General features: G+C 42.1%; 1 protein-coding gene across 1 annotated transcript; it reads right to left on the bottom strand.

The window, feature by feature from the left end:
* Window positions 1-30: 30 nt before the first annotated feature.
* USP14 (ubiquitin specific peptidase 14) lies at window positions 31-16,679 on the bottom strand. The gene is made up of 16 exons (XM_083449808.1): window positions 16,435-16,679; window positions 15,171-15,316; window positions 12,927-12,959; window positions 12,193-12,297; window positions 11,494-11,597; window positions 9,911-9,969; window positions 8,625-8,755; window positions 8,198-8,278; window positions 6,829-6,917; window positions 6,002-6,116; window positions 4,983-5,048; window positions 4,412-4,504; window positions 3,636-3,764; window positions 2,253-2,313; window positions 904-1,011; window positions 31-763 (listed from the first exon to the last, which is right to left on the bottom strand). The coding sequence occupies exons 1-16, from the start codon at window positions 16,448-16,450 to the stop codon at window positions 606-608; spliced, it is 1,494 nt and encodes a 497-aa protein (XP_083305934.1). The 5' UTR covers window positions 16,451-16,679; the 3' UTR covers window positions 31-605.
* Between the last annotated feature and the right edge of the window lie 521 nt (window positions 16,680-17,200).

Raw genomic sequence — 17,200 nt, 5'->3', positions numbered from 1 at the left:
AGCTCTAGCAAGAAGACAAAATACCAAACATTTATGTAAGAAGCACCATCATTACTGATCACCATTTATTCAAAGTCGTGGAATGCCAGCAACAGAACAGACCAGGTTGGCACATCAGGCTGGACAAATACGTGATTGTAGCCATATTTCCATAGGCTATGGGCAGCAGCACTGTGCTACATGTTGAGGCAACAATTGATATTCCACTTGACAAAGCTGTCAAGACACAATAGAAAGGATCGACAGCTACTGAACTGGTAGAAACCATGCAAGAATTAACAACAAAATGATGCATGAATAGGTGTGTAATAAATATCTTGCTGATAACGTTAGAGGAAAGGGCAGGAGGCCTGCTTAATTTTGTTAAAATTTAGTTGTTTTAAAATTGTCTTTTTTGCAACCCGAAAACTAAAATCAATTTCAAATATAACAACTATTGAGTGACTGTAGTAGTGACTTTAGTGCAGAGGTCAGTTTCAAAACCTGATTTGCTTCCTTACCGCTCCAAATGACAGTAGACTGAAGGAACCAATTTTGCAGCCTCTGTGAAGCTCTGGAGTTAAGAAATTTATTTCACACCTAGGCAGAAATGGTAAAAATGAAGTCTATTGATCAGCTTCTGCTTCCGCTTCCACTACTTCGATTCTGCGTGGCCCATAAAGTAGAACGTAAGCTATATGCCAGTCTCCGCCGCCTGATAGCCTCAAAATATCTTCAGGTGTAACAATGCTGACTTTGTCGTCATCAAATTTAATCCACTCATCTGTGAAGAAAAAGAAAAGGTAAATTAATACCACATATTACATGAACTATTCAGAGCTAGGATTTCCAATTTATCATTCAATAAAAGCAGCCAACCCTCATGTACTATTATTTTGCTAGTGTCTAAAATTGCCTCAGTACCTTGTTTTCTTTTAACCCAAGATACGTAATGTCCAGAAGAACTAGATCTTCCCTGATGTGTTAGCACTGCCTGTAGGTCATAATATCCACAGTTGTTGGAGCCAATATCTGGGGGAGAAAGATCATAATGTAACACTACAGTAAACAATCCGCACACTTAACACATGTCTCTTTGTGATTGTCACAGGAATCTTTACAGCAGGCATGGGGAACTTCCATCCCACAAATTTGGCCCACAAGCCTACTTTCCCCAAACCTTGCCCATGTGGTGTCAAGTGTCGGGCAGATACTGAAGCAGCTAAATCAGCTGTGCAGCTTGAGTTCCTCATGGGTACTTGATTGCACAGTGGATTCCTGCAGAAAGCAGCTTTACCACCCAGTGCTGCAAAAATACTTGACACCCAGCACTGTGTAAGCGACTTTGACAAGAGGTCTACCTGCCAAAGTTGACCCATGAGAATTGGAACTGATAACTGGCTTGCCCACTGGGTCAAAAAGGCTCCCAACCCCTGCTTTAGAGCTTTAGGGTAGGGATGGGAAACCTATAGCCCTCCAGATGCTGCTAGATTACAACTCCTATGATCCTTAATCCATTTGAAGGACCACGGATTCCCCATCCCTGCTCTGGGGAAATGCAACTAAGCCATTTAATACAAAATATATTTTAAACCATTTGGATTAAAGTTGGGTTCAACGAAGTTTTATTCATGAATGCATTCTCTCCACACAAGCACACACCCAAGGACACCAAATTAAGCATGTGAAGGAAGAGACTGCCTGCAAAATTAAGCAGTGTCTGGGGTTAAGGAAATTTGTAGACACACAGAGCAAATTGCAGAACTACATGTAACAGGCTTTGGGAAGGAATCAGCCTTGCTACCTGTGTGTTAGTTTTGCCCAGACTTGTTATCTGTGGCAGACTACAAACAACATGCGTAGAAAAACCACACAGTTCCATTTTAACAAGTGCAAGCCAAAATAAAATTTAAAAATTATCTACTTTAACAACAAAAAAGAGTGTAGAAGATCAAATGCTTGTCTGGTACAAAGACATGATCTCACCTGATCTCTTTCCTGTTATATTTCTATAGCAGTTGTGAGCTTTAGTTTTTGTACCATAGATACTGCAATCAAGTACTATTCAAATATTAAGCTCTGCAATTTATCAGACACCACTTACACCCTTCACTCACTTGGTCAAATATATCTTCAGATATTCAGACAAGGAAATAATAAAAATGCTTATGTGTTTTGTCCATTTTCAATACCTAAATGCCTTATGGTAATCTAAGGTGAAAAAAACCAGTAGAGTTTTAAATGTATCCAATATCCTTTCAATTTCCACTTACCATCAGCAAAGGAAAATGGCTCAAATTTAACTTCCTTCTGTGCCCCATCACCTTTACTAGACTGAAAAAATAAACATGTTTATCGTTTACATGAGTTATGTTCATATAAGGCAAAAGAGAAATACATTAAAAATAAAATAACTTATATCATCCTAATAAATGATCACTGATCACCTTTATCAATGAGAAACAATTTCTAAATAAAAGTTAAGTCTTTGGAGCAAATTACCGTATTTTTCGCCCTATAGGACGCACCGTCCCATAAGGCGCACCTAGTTTTTTGGGGGGGAAATAAAGGAAAAAAATTATTTCCCCCCCAGGCGCGGGGTTGGGGAAGCCCGAGCTTCCCCAGACCCCAGCCCCCAAACAGGCAGCTCTCTGCAAGCCGTGGGAGCCCAGTGCTGGCTCCCGCTGCTAGCGGAGAGGTCCGCGAAGCCTGGACGCGCTGAGCTCAGCGCGCGCAGGCTTCGGCATGCAGGCACGTCTCCGCCAGCAGCGGGAGCGCTCCCGCTGCTAGCGGAGAGGTCCGCGAAGCCTGGGTGCGCTGAGCTCAGCGCGCGCAGGCTTCGGCATGCAGGCACGTCTCCGCCAGCAGCGGGAGCGCTCCCGCTGCTAGCGGAGAGGTCCGCGAAGCCTGGGCGCGCTGAGCTCAGCGCGCGCAGGCTTCGGCATGCAGGCACCTCTCCGCCAGCAGCGGGAGCGCTCCCGCTGCTAGCGGAGAGGTCCGCGAAGCCTGGGCGCGCTGAACTCAGCGCGCGCAGGCTTCGGCATGCAGGCACCTCTCCGCCAGCAGCGGGAGCGCTCCCGCTGCTAGCGGAGAGGTCCGCGAAGCCTGGGCGCGCTGAGCTCAGCGCGCGCAGGCTTCGGCATGCAGGCACCTCTCCGCCAGCAGCGGGAGCGCTCCTGCTGTTTGCGGAGAGGTCCGCGAAGCCTGCATTCGCCCCATAGGACGCACCCAGATTTCCCCTTCATTTTTGGAGGGGAAAAAGTGCGTCCTATAGGGCGAAAAATACGGTACATGGTGTGTCAAGGCATTACAGAAATTCCAAAAGTATCACAGCCAGAGTAAGAAGCACAACCAATGAAGAACTAGCCACTCTGCTTTCAACAAGTGGGATTATCCATTAATTTTCCCATTAATAAAATTAAAGGGAAATGGCAGCTGCATACGCTAATACAATTACTAGGTCTAGGAATTAATGAAATTCAACATCAAATGTTGATACTCAAGTCTTAAATTTTTGAAAATACAGCATTATTATAAAGCATCTAAATGATGTTTGGGTCATAATGGTTCACTTGCCCAATGCTGGCTCTTATTTAAGGCTTGCGTATAAAAGTAAATTAGGTACACTGCTAAACCAATCTTAATAGGTCACCTACGTTCTTTGGCTGCTGATTCGCTTTTTTGTCTTCTAGTTCCTTGAATTTTGATCGATACGGGGTCATCTTTTCTTGCAGTTCTGATGTACATAGCTCAAATACATCCAACATAAGAGGGAATTTAACATCCTAGGAGCAGTTAGAAGAGAGGTTTGCTTAACATCTCTGTAAAGCATCATATGATGCTAACTGACCACCACAGACACCATTTCCCAGGACAGCCTTAAATGCAGTTAACACATTCACTCAAAACTCAGGATTTACTTAAAAAACAAAACAAAAAACACTTATGAACATAGCAAGCCGCCTTGTACAGAGTCAGGCCATCTAGTTCAGAACTGACTCCTGACTGGCAGCAACTCCCAAGTTTCTACCTGGAGATTCTAGTTACTGAATCTGGAACTTTTTGCACATAAAGTATATGCTGGAGCTAATAGCCCTTTCCATAGCCTAGCCTTCACATATAAAAATATATTCTGTGAATGTCTGCAGAATGTTCTGTCATCTTACAGCTTTCATACTATCCCATGGTCTGAAACATTTTCTAGCAGAAAAATCATGCTCCTAATCAAATGGGCTATGCTGGTTCAGCTTTCACTTCTATCACAACAGTTTAAATTGACATGGAAGCACCCAAGTTCACTTAGCAGCTTGTTGACCACCAGGTGGATCAAAAAGCAGAACTGTAGTGGTGTTTTGAACCGCCCTGGGATCTTCTGGATAAAGAACTATATGCAAATTTAAATAATTATAATAATAATGTATAAAACACCTACCTTGAGAACTTTGGCATTCACAGATTCTTTCTCTTTGTAAAAGAAACGAACCATTTGAATAGTCAGGTAGGCAGGCAAGCGACTTATCTTGGACTAAAACAAGCAAAATATTCACAGCAGTAACTACTTAGCTGCAAGTGGAAGCAAATGAAGTATGCATTCATTTTAAACTTTATATCCTGTACGAGCCTGGATTACAAGAAGAAATTTCACTGAAAATAAGAACACTGAATTCCATATAACTGGATTATGTGCAAAATCCACAAACAAAATACACACCTTTTGGAACAAGTAGTATCAGGTTCCCATATTTGGTTTGCGCTATTTACCCAGCCCCACACTGCCCCCACTCCCAGCAAGGTACATGCACATTGTGCAGGTGATACAGTTACTCCCATAAGCTGCTTGTTACAGTATTCGAATGGGGTATCCAATTATAATACTTAATACTGTGTACTTCTCCAATTTATGCAGCACAACAAAATCCAGTCTATTCATATTGTAGGGTCTTTGAACTTTATTACTCTCCATGCCTCTAAAATGTCTACAAATAGCTACAAATTTTACTCACAGATTTTATGTAGAGTGCATTTCTTTGCAATGTTGGAGACAGCTTGGTAATTTCTTCTTGAAGACGCTGAAACAGAAACATAATACTACATCACATCATACAAAATCATTCCAAAACCCCTGCTTTGGTGTCTTAACTTGCCCTCTCCCTGCTTTTATTTTGGTTTCTGCCAAAATAAGATATAGCCTATACCAATGGATGGGTCTTAAATGCAGTAATCTCTGGAGCACTTTCAAGCAATCACCAAGAATAGGGGGATATGGAACAGATGGAGATGTCTTTGAAATGCCTATCACCTGGTGACAATGGAGCCTATTTTGAGTTTGCATTTTAAAGGTTGAACTAAAAAGCAAAGGGTGACATTCCACACTACAATCAGACATCTGTTCATACAACCCAATCTACTCTGGACAGTCTCCCCATCTGTTCTGCGTTCTTAATCCTGCGGTCACACTTAGTAATAAATAATAATAATAATAATTTATTATTTATACCCCACCCATCTGGCTGAGTTTCCCTAGCCAATCTGGGCGGCTCCCAATCAAATGTTAAAAATAGTACAGCATTAAATATTAAAAACTTCCCTAAACAGGGAAACGTAGGATACTTGTCTACATTTCACGTTCAGCCTTCTACCTTAACACCTACATCAGTCTTGAAGGAGACCAAGAAGGAGGAGAGTCCTCTTGAATTCTTTGCTTTATTAGCATAGAAAAAATTAAGCTACTAAAGATATGGTTTATACATAGCAATTGGATGGTATAGAGAAGGCAAAATGCAAAACATAACTTGCAATGCAATTCCGCTTTACAGATTAAGACACCTGAAAGTTGGGAGTGCATATTCAGGACACAAATCTGCATTTCGTGTCCAAACAACCCACACAACAATTTTTTCTCCCTAGCCCCACCAACTTTTTGTGGCTTGTTTTCAAGCCAGCCAAAAGTAAGCAAGGTCTTTCAAGCACTGTGCTACAGAAAGAAAGCAACTTCCAGAGACAATGAAGTGAAGTTGCTCACCAGTTTAAGACCCGTGAAAAGATATTTTACTTCTTGATTGATAAAACAACTAAGTTGGAGTTGATTCTCTCTTCCTTTTGTGACATCCTCCTCTTCTGCTTCTGTGCATTTCATGCTTTGCGTAATGTTAAGGACAAATATATATTTATGCAAAGACTTGAACTGCTGCTCTATTTAAACACTGCTGAGCTTAATGAAACAGTTAAAATGAGTGCCAGTCAATACTTACTTTTCATTTCAGTATGTTTTAATTGGCTGTGTAACAATGGTGCTTATTTCAAGGAAAGCTGTTTTGATAGCAGTGACCAATTCTTTTGCTAACAAACAGTACAGGACACATTTGCGCATCCTGGCATGGACTTCACCTGCCACCCGCCCCTTGCAACTTTGGAACTGTTTAACAAAAACAGCTGGCTGTGTTTTTATTTGATTTGCAACCTTGCTACATCACATCAAGGATGAGGAACCTGTGACCATCCAGAGACTGCTGGACTATAACTCCCATCGCCTGTGACCACTGGCCATGCTGCCTGGGGTGGAGGAGTCTTGAAGTCCAACATCTGGAAGGCCCCAGATTCCTCACCCCTGCCCCAGATTCACTAACTAACACACAAAGTTTGTGTAGCTCCCACTTTGGGAGATTTCCCAAACTTAGATTTTTATTTCCCTCTATCCACTTGCCATTCCTTATTTCTATTCTATGTTAACAATCACCCATCCTAGAAAAAAAAAATGTTTCCTCTTGTGTCAGTAAAATCCCAACCCTGCCCATGTTGCTATTACCATGAACATCATCCCCCATGTATTGCCAGTAACGTTTAGGATACACAGTTTCAAACTCAATACTGAAAAACTGGTCAATTAAGCTCTTCTTTTTAGGAGGTGCTGCTGCTGCTCCTGAAGCTCCAGAGTCAGTCTGTAAAAGAAAAGAAGTAATATAATAATACAATTTATTATTTATATGCCGCCCATTTGATTCCGGCAAAATGTAAAACCACGGTAACACATCACACATAAAAAACTTCCCTATACAGGGCTGTCTTCAGATGTCTTCTAAAAGTCATATAGTTGTTCATTTCATTGACATCTGATGGGAGGGCATTCCACAGGGCGGGTGCCACTACCGAGAAGGCCCTCTGCCTGGTTCCCTATAACTTCACTTCTCGCAGTGAGAGAACTGTCAGAAGACCCTCGGAGCTGGATCTGTGTCCAAGCTGAACAATGGAAGTGGAGACGCTCCTGCAGGTATACAGGGCCGAAGCTATTTAGGGCTTAAAAGGTCAATACCAACAACTTTGAACTGTGCTCTGAAACACACTTCTCATTCTGAGCTTCTTTAAGCCACATTACACCTTCCCAGTTCCTTTACTCTTACAATGTTATGCCTGACCTTCCGTATTACTGTGCTTATTAAGACTGGGTACAGACCTGAGCTTTGACAGCTGTTGAAAAGTGGAACACTTCCTCTCCCTATGTGAAATTGCTTAAAGCAGCTGCAGGACATGGAAGGAGGAAGGCAGGGAGTGGAAGTGAGACCAGGTTGAGTGGGTACTCCACATGTGGAAGCCACTGACTGACAGCTTCCAGCACATTCAGAATCTACATTAGCTTGGCCAGGAGCTCTTAGTGAACAGGAGAGCTCTAATGCTCCCCCATCCTTTTCAATATGAAGGAGAGCTCTGCATGGACAAACCCACTGTGTGAGCTTAAAGCTGTTCCTTAACACTGGATAAAGGAGGACAGTTGTGCTCTCTGAAATCTCTATGTATATGTACCTCAGATATACTCCATCAAAGCAACTTTTTATCGATGGTGGCGTATTCAACATCTTGAGTTTCTTATTTCTGTAGTTGCTACTCAAGGTTTTTTCTACACAGTGCTAATATTTGAGACTTCAATTCTAAGTAAAAAGTATGGACAGTTTTCTGTTGCCACTACAGTCAGTTGTTCAAGTATTGGGGGGGGGGAGAGAGAGAGACACACATTTGGCAAGCCTCTGGAAATGAAGCTATGCAGTAGTATAATAAACATATTAAAGTATCATGTACTAAAGGTCACAGTCCTTAAGGTTTACCCCAAAACTTACACACAGCACATGGTTTTTTGTGTGTGTCAAAATCAAAAGTTGTTGCTGTTTTTGGCTGAGCACAGAGTTAATGCCATTTTCTCCAGGACTGTAAGACTAAGACCACTTACTTCCATAACTGTGTCATCTTCGATTCCTTCTAACTTCTGCTGCAGGACTCGCATCATCTGAACCCAGCATTCATTGGCATCCTATGAAAGAAGCAAATGTTTGGCACAGTGATAGCTCGCGTTTGACAAAAGAAGTTGCAATAAATATACTAATTTGAGTTTACTACAAACATCATAAATCTGAAGTATTAACATTATTTCAAAAGTGTTTTTCTTCATAGCTGCTACAGAATCATATAAATACAATTATTAAATTCAAGTTTACACAAACTGTTTACGCAAACAAGTTTACACATACCTACTGTATGTAGGTATGTACTTAATTATTGCCTCACAACTGAAACATACGAAACTCGTTGAACAATAGATGTGTTTTTGGGGAGACATATGCTGCCTGAATATTAGAAAGTAAAATAAAAGGATTTACCTGTTGAAGATATTGGCCTTGATCCCCCTTCTCCGCAAACTGGGGAAAGGCCATATGTAAAAACTGGAGGAGAATGATGGGAGGGATACTAGAGGAGGTTTTATCCATGGAATCAAATAAATCTCTAAGAGCTTAAAAATAAAACAGAGTTGTTTTTAAAAGTGAATAAACATTAAACTGTTAAGTACTAAAGGATAGATACAAGAAACACAATATAGTTCAAATAAATATTTCCCTTTTTATTGTATACCGTAGTATTGCTTTTAGAGTAGGGCTACTTAATTTTTTACATCATATGCCCCAACAATCTACCTGCAAAACAGGACTAAACACATCACACCCTTGTAACAGACTAAACTGCTGCATGTGGAGATTCAGTGTGTGAGAATCCTGAATGGCACGTCAGGGGACTGCCATCGGAACAAGGCAGGGAGGCAGGGGGGCCGCTGGGATGCAGAGAACCTCCAAAAACCCTGAGGAGCAGTTCCTCTTCCAGAGGTGGGGGAAGCCACACCTCCAGTGGAGAAGAGAGTGAAGGGGCCAGCCAAGCGAGGAAAGGGCTTGAGGATGCTGCGGAGAGCTCCAGCGCCTCACCTAGCCAGGAGGGAAGCACGCCACTTCCGTCGCCCACCTTGCTCAGAGGGGTGAAACGCAAGGAGGGGAAGCGGAGGCTTGGGGTGCCGAAGTTCTTATGTTGGGGGAGAAGCTGGAAGGGGCCACTCCCGGATTCTGCAAGTGACCAAGTCGGACATGAACTTTATGGCTCTGCACTGTAAACAGTTTGCACAAGAAAACCTGTAAAAGACAGGTCGGAGTCCTGCCTGGTTACTCACAAGCAACCACCACACCATCTGACAGCACCCAAAGCCAATTGTTACTACGAAATTTATCAGAAGCTCCTCAAGAGCACCTCTGAATAAGGATATTTTTGCTCTTTAAACACAATAATAGAACTTCACACTTGGAAATCATCAGTTATATTTCAGATTCTTTGAAAATTCAAGAAACATTATTAACTGTTGATAGAATTATAGAATTGGAGATTTGTAAGGGACCCATCAGTTTCAACAAAACGACAGTAGTTGATTTGGGGTGGGGACAACCCTAGACATTTCAAAAGTACAAAAAATAAGACAGTGAGATGTGTTTCTTTGCCTGTTAAGAGACCGCTTGCCTTTGGTTTTCCCTCAGTTATAATCTAGTAAATAGAATCCTTAAAATTCTGTTACAAAGAGGGGTGGTTTTGTAAGCAGCAGAAAGCTCTACATTGATGATCAAATACAAACCTGCTGTGATGTACTGAGCAGAGGCCATTTCTCCTGAAGCTCTTAAGGCACCAGCATATCTAAAGAGATGTTTAAAACATGTTATTTAATTTGGCCTTGGAATCAATGCAGCCCCCACAAAAATAATGCTGAGGTGGACTTTTATCAGGACTGTGTTACTTGGAGCAAAACTTATCTAATGAAAGTGTAGAAATTGAGAGTCAGCTTCCATTTAAAATAATAATGAAAACGTGTCCTCTAGTGTCTGCAGAACAGTGAGCACACGTGTGCAGAGGAAAGGACAAGGCTTCCAGGATCCTTGTGTCCCCAAGTCTGGATTACTCTTTATTTGTTCCTCCATCCCACCCCAGAAATTCTACTCCCACTGACATTGGGACAGCGTTAGGCTCCTTGTCTTGCTCCTTTCACTGTACACAGAAATGAACTGAGGCCACAAATTTACTCCAAAGCAGAATCTCCCCAACTACACAAGATAAAACCAGTTCTCTATTCTGCAGGGTTCCAGAGATTCTGCTTTCCAATAACTGCATTTCTATACACATTGAGTTCACTGAGTTACGGCACAACCATCACCTACCATGGCTTCCATATTTATCATTACCATCTCAGGATATACTAAAAATGAAGTTACTGTTTAAAAGCCAAGCACTTGGGCCCAAATATAAACAATCAGAACTTCACTTGTACAATACGGCTTTCCGATCCCTTCCTCTCCCTACCAGTCTCCTATGCCCACTGACAAGCTACACCCAAGGGTTAAGGAACCCTCTAGGAGAACATGGGAGTGTGGCACAGGGGACTGCAGCAAAGGAGCAGAAAAGGGAGAAAGTACAGAAAGCCACCTTTCAATTGCACAAGAACACCTTTAGATCCAAATAAAGGCCTTAAAAGGGCAAAAAGTCCATAAAGAGTTGCTTAGCTGAACTGTTAACCCGTCTGGAATGCTTCAGAATGTTATGACTTCTATTAATCTCTGTTTTATATGCAAGTTATACAAGTCATTCATTTGATTCCTACCTCCCAAAGTGCTAACAAGACTAACCTTTGCCTATTCTGCTTCTTGATGAATTCACAAAGAGCGGGAGCAAAGTGGCAGTAAAGAACACACAGAAGTAACATTAAGCATGAAAACACTATTTTAAAGGCACGGTAAATTAATTTTGCACCAACTACTTAATATGAAAGCATTAATATATCAGTCTTAATCACATCTCAAATCACAGTACTCTAGGATTTGGCAACCTGAGAAGTATTCTTAAAAGCCAACATAGAAGCTATTATACTGAATATGCTACACTAGGCAAACAAGACAGAGAAAAAATTCTGGAATAAATTGGATAGGAATAGAAATCAAATTTTAAAATAATTCATAATAGTGTTTAAGTCTACTTGCAGAAAAGCAGATCACTAACTGGATCTGAATTCTACCACCAAATTGTAAGCATCAATATATTTAGTACCCATTAAGAAGAGAAGTTGAATGTTAAAAACAATAAGGTGCTCATACTGAAACCCATCCCCCAAAGCCACAATCTCTATTTAATAATAATTTTGAACATCATTGAATAAAATATGAAACCTACCTCTTAAGGGCCTCTTTCAGTTCTGGCACAGAGCGAATACACTGAACTGTAGCATTCATATAACACGTATTCCCAAGATTTGTTAAGCCGCATGGTAACTCCATCTACCACAAAAATATAAGAGTGCTTGAGTATTTTACAGCAGTTTTTCCTGAGCGATTTCCAGGAAAGCACTCTCAACATTTAGTTCTATAGCACTTTTGCACAGCTAAGGCTAGTACATGAACAGCTATTACTTTTCTGTGGACAAAATTAAGTGGTTTGTTCAAACAAACAGAAAAAGAACAGCTTTTACACTTTTAACTATGGATCCAAAGTGCAATTCTATACAAGTCTACTCAACAGTTCCGTTGAGTTCAATGGAGCTGATGTCTAGCAAGTATAGTATTGCAACCTTAAGACTCATGCAAAGGCTTGCTGTACTCCAATGAATCCAATTTTTTTCCTTTAAACAGCTACCCCACCACCATGTCACAAACTGCTTTTGAAATTTTCCTAGCTTAATAGGCAATAAACAGTTGACTGTTAGACTTTCTCAAACACCCTTCTCAGTCATACAAAACTAGATTTGCAGCTCTTATACATCTCAACTTCTCTCTGAAAACGAAGCAAGTTCACAACACATTATTAAGTTAAATTTGTGGCAATATGAGGAAGTACATTCAGATTTCTACAAAGGGATGAAAAAAATATGCTCACAGCTGAGGCTAACTGTTCTTCTGTCATATCTTCCACAAAGACAGGCCGAGCAATTGGTTCTTCAGGAAGCGCCTCAGCAGAACCCATCATTAATAAGGTCATGCCCTGTTCAAAAAAGGAACAATGACTATAATTAGACAATTAAGAAATGCATGGTGGTTTAGACCCTTTAACACTTTGCTTACTTGTGCACATTAGGGAATATCTTTCAAAAATAATATTTGAGCACTATTAGTATATTCCAGTTCATTTTTTTAAAATGTAGGCGTTGTCATATTCTTAATTAACCTTGCCTCTCTTCTTTACAGTGATGCTTTTATTTACTAAACATTCAGGAAATTTTTTACCAAGGTTACTAAGTAATGGTATCAGCCATTAAGTCTGACTCTCCGTTACTACCTTTATGCTTGCTTCTTCTTTAAACAACAAGCAAACAAAAACCCCGACTACCACACTCACAGCTGAATAATTGTAGCAAATACAGAACAAGGTTTTAACAATTCACATAAAAGGGGGGATTTCGTCCCAACCCCCCTCCACCTGCAGCTTTCACACCATATCCCACCCCATTACCAAGGGTCTCCAACCCCAAAGAAGCACAGAAGGCAGGGGCACAAAAGTGTAGAGAGAAGGGGGAGGCAGAAAAGTCTCATTCTGTGAACTCTGCCCCATTCACTGAAGAAAAATTAGGATCCAAAACATCCAGCCCAATATAGTCACTGAGCAATACTTACATTTTTTATTTTGATGTTGCCCCAATCATCATCCTATTGAGCAAAACAAAACAAATTTAAGTGCCTGCAATAATATTAAGATGAATCAGCAGATCTAGTAGCTGCAAAACCCAAGGCACAATCCCCAGAAAGACGTAGTTAAGTGCTATTCATTCCAACAGAACAAAAACATGAATAACTTTATGCAGATTGCACCAATATGAACTGCAGTGCAGTAGCTTCAAGAACACACATAGAGCCCCACCTATGTAAAAGCTCTCACTCTCATCCATTAGAAAGACTTAATACATGAAACAGGGAAACCCTGTGTGCACACAGAGCATTCCTTTATCACAGAACAGACTGAAAATGTGCAGTATAATGGATGGGAAGTACACTTGCAGCCACTATGAACTGCAAACATGGGCTTGTTCCCCAAAGTGTTGTATGAGCACTTCCACTCTCACAAGGTGGGCCCCCTGATTTTCAGCAATTGCTTCTTGCTGCTGCATTCAATTCCCAATGGTCCCCTAACCTTCAAAATTATGTGAAGGCAGAGGGCCACTAAGGAAAAGAAGAGGTGGGAAGTCTAATCCCACAAATGGAGTACTTTTTCATTCAAAGGATGGAAGCTAGAGTCCAAGCCACAGACTCAGAAGATTATGAATACAGTGGTACCTCGATCTAAGAACGGAATCCAAACTGTGAAAGGGCACTGGTGGCAAGAGGCCTCATTAGGGAAAGTGTGCCTTGGTTTAAGAACGGTTTCGGTTTAAGAACAGACTTCCGGAACGGCTTAAGTTCGTAAACCGAGGTACCACTGTATTTGTTAATGCCATTCTTTGTGCAAGCCATTAACAATACAATAAGCAGTGTAATATCTAAGACTGCTTCATGTTTTATAGGTTTTCCAATTATATATGAAAATATTCCCAACTATATACAAGCATAAGTTGCCATAAAATAGCAGGGGTTTCATGTTATTTGCCTGCAAAAATAAGCAAGTTCTTAAGTTAGCCGGGAAGGAATTATTTACCGACAGCTACTACTTCCTAAGGCAGCTAGAAAAGTGTTTACATATTAGAGACAGGTATGTGCATGTTGCTTTCTCAAAGTTTATTCTTCTCAATATTTGACAGATCCCTCTTCTGTTTAACTACCTCTAGCAAAGAAGACATGGGCATGTCCTACAAGAACTGCTGAACAGTTCACGCATTAGGAAGTACAGTGGAACCTCGGGTTACGTACCGTCCTCCTTACGAACGCTTCGGGTAACGAGCTCCACTAGCCCAGAAGTAGATGCTCCTTGTTGCGAACTTTGCCCCAGGATGCAAGTGGAAGTCGTGCAGTGGCAGCGGGAGACCCCATTAGTGAAAGCGTGCCTCATGTTAAGGATGGTTTTGGGTTAAGAACGGACCTCTGGAATGAATTATGTTCATAACCAGAGGTACCACTGTATTCACATAATTTTAGCCAAAATCTCTTTCTTTGCAATTCCAAGCATCACTTTTAGTCTTGCCCTCTGAAGCAAGAGGCAATAAGTCTGCTCCATCTTCAACAAGTAACAGTACTTCAGATATCAGCTCTCACGTCATGTCTTAATCTTCTCCAAGCAGAATATACCCAGGCTTTTCAACCATTCCTCAATGGCTGCCCTATTTAGGACACATTATAGTTTTTCAATGACCTAGACACAGGACTTTATTTTCCTGCAGTACTCATGGCATCAAATTGCCAAAGCTTAAAGTTCCAGTGATTTAATAGTTTTTACCATATCAGCTCACTGCCTCAAACTAAAAGGAAAGCAACAAGTGTCTATGTGTATCTATGTATTTGCATGCATAGACCTCTTGCAACCTACCAAGCACTACTGAGCTCTAGTTCATTTAAACAGGGCACATCTGGAAGCAATGCTTGGTGGGTTGCACCCATTTTGGTGAACTGGTATACACACACATTCTCTAAAACATCACAAAAGCAGACCAGCACTCTTTGGTTTGCATCAATATGCTAGTTTTAGTTATCACATTACACACAGGAAGTAGAATTCCTTTCAGTCATGTAGCTTACCATACCCAAAACATAAGTACCTAAAGGGAAGCACCACTTTATGGTTATCTGCTTTGTTTAATTTTTTGGTGCTTCTCTACCTGTATCCCACAAGCCAAACTCAATATGTTTTCTCCTGCTAAGAACGGCAACAATCCACTAAATTTATAAAACACACAATGACAAAAGTATGGCAAAATTATTCTCAAAATCTACCTTTAAAGTTCCACCTTTCACCATCACTTTTTGTCTGTCAGGCTGAACTCCAGTCAAAGCAAAAAGCTGCGCTTTGAATACCATTGGAGGTTCATCTGTATTCAGCTCCACTCCATCAAATTTCTCCTTGCCCCACTTTACGTTAACTGCAAGGGGGAGGAAAGAAAAATAGGACCGTCAAGTTATGGTACAGTGGTGTGCAGTTCTTACATGCTGTATACACTGAAAAAGTTTATAGAGGTTTATATTTCATTTTACAATGAAATATTGTAAAGCACAAATTTAATGGAAAGATTCACTATTCAAGCACAAAGGATTCCGCAGTCAAGAACTTTGCAGAATAATGAATCTTATATGGTTCTTGCTTAGCCATGGGTTGGCTTAGCATTACTTGCAAACTGGGTCATTATTTGAACTTCCACCAAAGATTTCACATGTGCAAGCTGAGACACCACAGTGTTATTCATCATGTAACCATTGGTCTTCAGAAGACCCCAAAGTCCTCAGTACCTCCCAATGCATCACGTCCTGATCTTTATGGATCACACCAATGGCATCAACACCAACCATCATTTTGTTGTTCACGTTAAAAGACAAGAAAGAAGGCTAGACAGAAAGCTACTAGATGAAAAGGAGAACAAGGACTCAGTCTTAACAGCTGTATGCAAAGGTGATTTCTAGAGGGAAAGCTCCAGTCACTACTGCATGACTAGCAGCATTCAACAAAATTCTCACACTCCCACACAGGAGCCCACTATATTCTCCTTTGCAGCATATATCACCACTGGGGAAAAGGAAGATGTGTGTGTGTGCATAAAAGTAACTAATGAATAAGGTCCCGTATTCCATGTTGTGAACAAAAGGGGCCCAGATTCTGACACGGTTGAAGACTGCCACTCGAAATCATCCAGGACGGGTGGCTTACGCAGTGCATAAGACAAGAGGAAGGCTTACTGTGTAGCAACCCCATTTTCCTGGACAGGAAGGGGACCCTTGCAAACAGTAAGCGAGCCCCTAGTTCTTCCTCCCTCACCAGGCCAGGTGTCTCCATAATGCCAAGCCAACTTCGCACCTGATAAAAACCGCCTTCCCTCCTTCCCCCTGTCTCTGGTGGGCAGGAAGGCCCTTCGGAGAAGGCAGCCCACGCAGTCCCGTGCAAGCGAGCCCCGGCCCGGCGAGCGGGAGGACCCCAGCAAGGCCTACGAAGGAGAAGCCGCACTAGGCCCCTGCGCGGCGCTGCTGGCGGGAGGCGGAGCAGGCTCACCTGTGAACAGCGGCATGGCGGCGAGCGAGAGCAGCCTGCAGGAAGAAGGCGGAAGGAGCGGCGGCAGCGGCAGCTCAGGGCGCGCAGAGGAAGCGAGAAGGAGCTCTGGCGGCGCGGCGCTTCCTTTCCTCGGGGTCTCATTCAAACCGGCCCCTCAGGATGACGCTGCAAGCGCGGACGGGTGCGCGCGCAACTCCGGAAAGGCCGCCTCGCTGCTGCCCCCAGTGGCCGCGGCGCGCGGCGGCGGCGGCTTCGGAAGGGAGCCGCGTGAGGAAGCTTCTCCGCCAGTCGCTCTGCTTCCGCCTGGTTAGCCTCGTGACCGGACCCGGTATGTCCCGGTAGTTACTCAGATGTTAGTTGCTCAGGATTTGCCCGGCAAGTGCTCGTGCAAAAGGATCCTGGCCGGTGGAGGGAGGGGCATGTTCCCAGTGTGTCCTGCTTACTGCGTTTGATATCGCACTCTGCATGCATTCTTTCCTTTCGTTTCTCTCCCCCCACCTCTCCTGTATCTCAAAGGATACTTTAATTGATGTTCTCTGTCGCAACTGCTCAGCCATAGATTTGACAACACAACTTCGTTGGACGATTTTGTTTTTTTAAAAAAGACGTGTTTCTAATTTATACATTTATATACCTGCATACCTAAGGAATCTCCCAAGTAATTAGAAATTACTGCTTTATATTTGTCTGGCCCCATTTTGCTTGCAAACAGTTAGGTAGTCAAGTACCCAATTTACTAAGGAAATTATGATTGTGGCATGAAGTG

The sequence above is a fragment of the Podarcis tiliguerta genome (assembly GCF_965153285.1).
Source record: "Podarcis tiliguerta genome assembly, chromosome: 7".
Classification (NCBI taxonomy): Eukaryota; Metazoa; Chordata; class Lepidosauria; order Squamata; family Lacertidae; genus Podarcis; species Podarcis tiliguerta.
Note: the sequence above shows the minus strand (reverse complement) of the source record. Positions and strands in the feature narration are given on the sequence as shown.

Excerpts from the sequence above, each read along its gene's own strand:
- USP14 (XM_083449808.1), bottom strand. Across the intron at positions 12,960-15,170 it reads TGAAAGGTGGAACTTTAAAG|GATGATGATTGGGGCAACAT; the intron begins GTAGATTTTGAG and ends TTTGCTCAATAG. Across the intron at positions 6,918-8,197 it reads AAGATGACACAGTTATGGAA|ACTGACTCTGGAGCTTCAGG; the intron begins GTAAGTGGTCTT and ends TTTCTTTTACAG.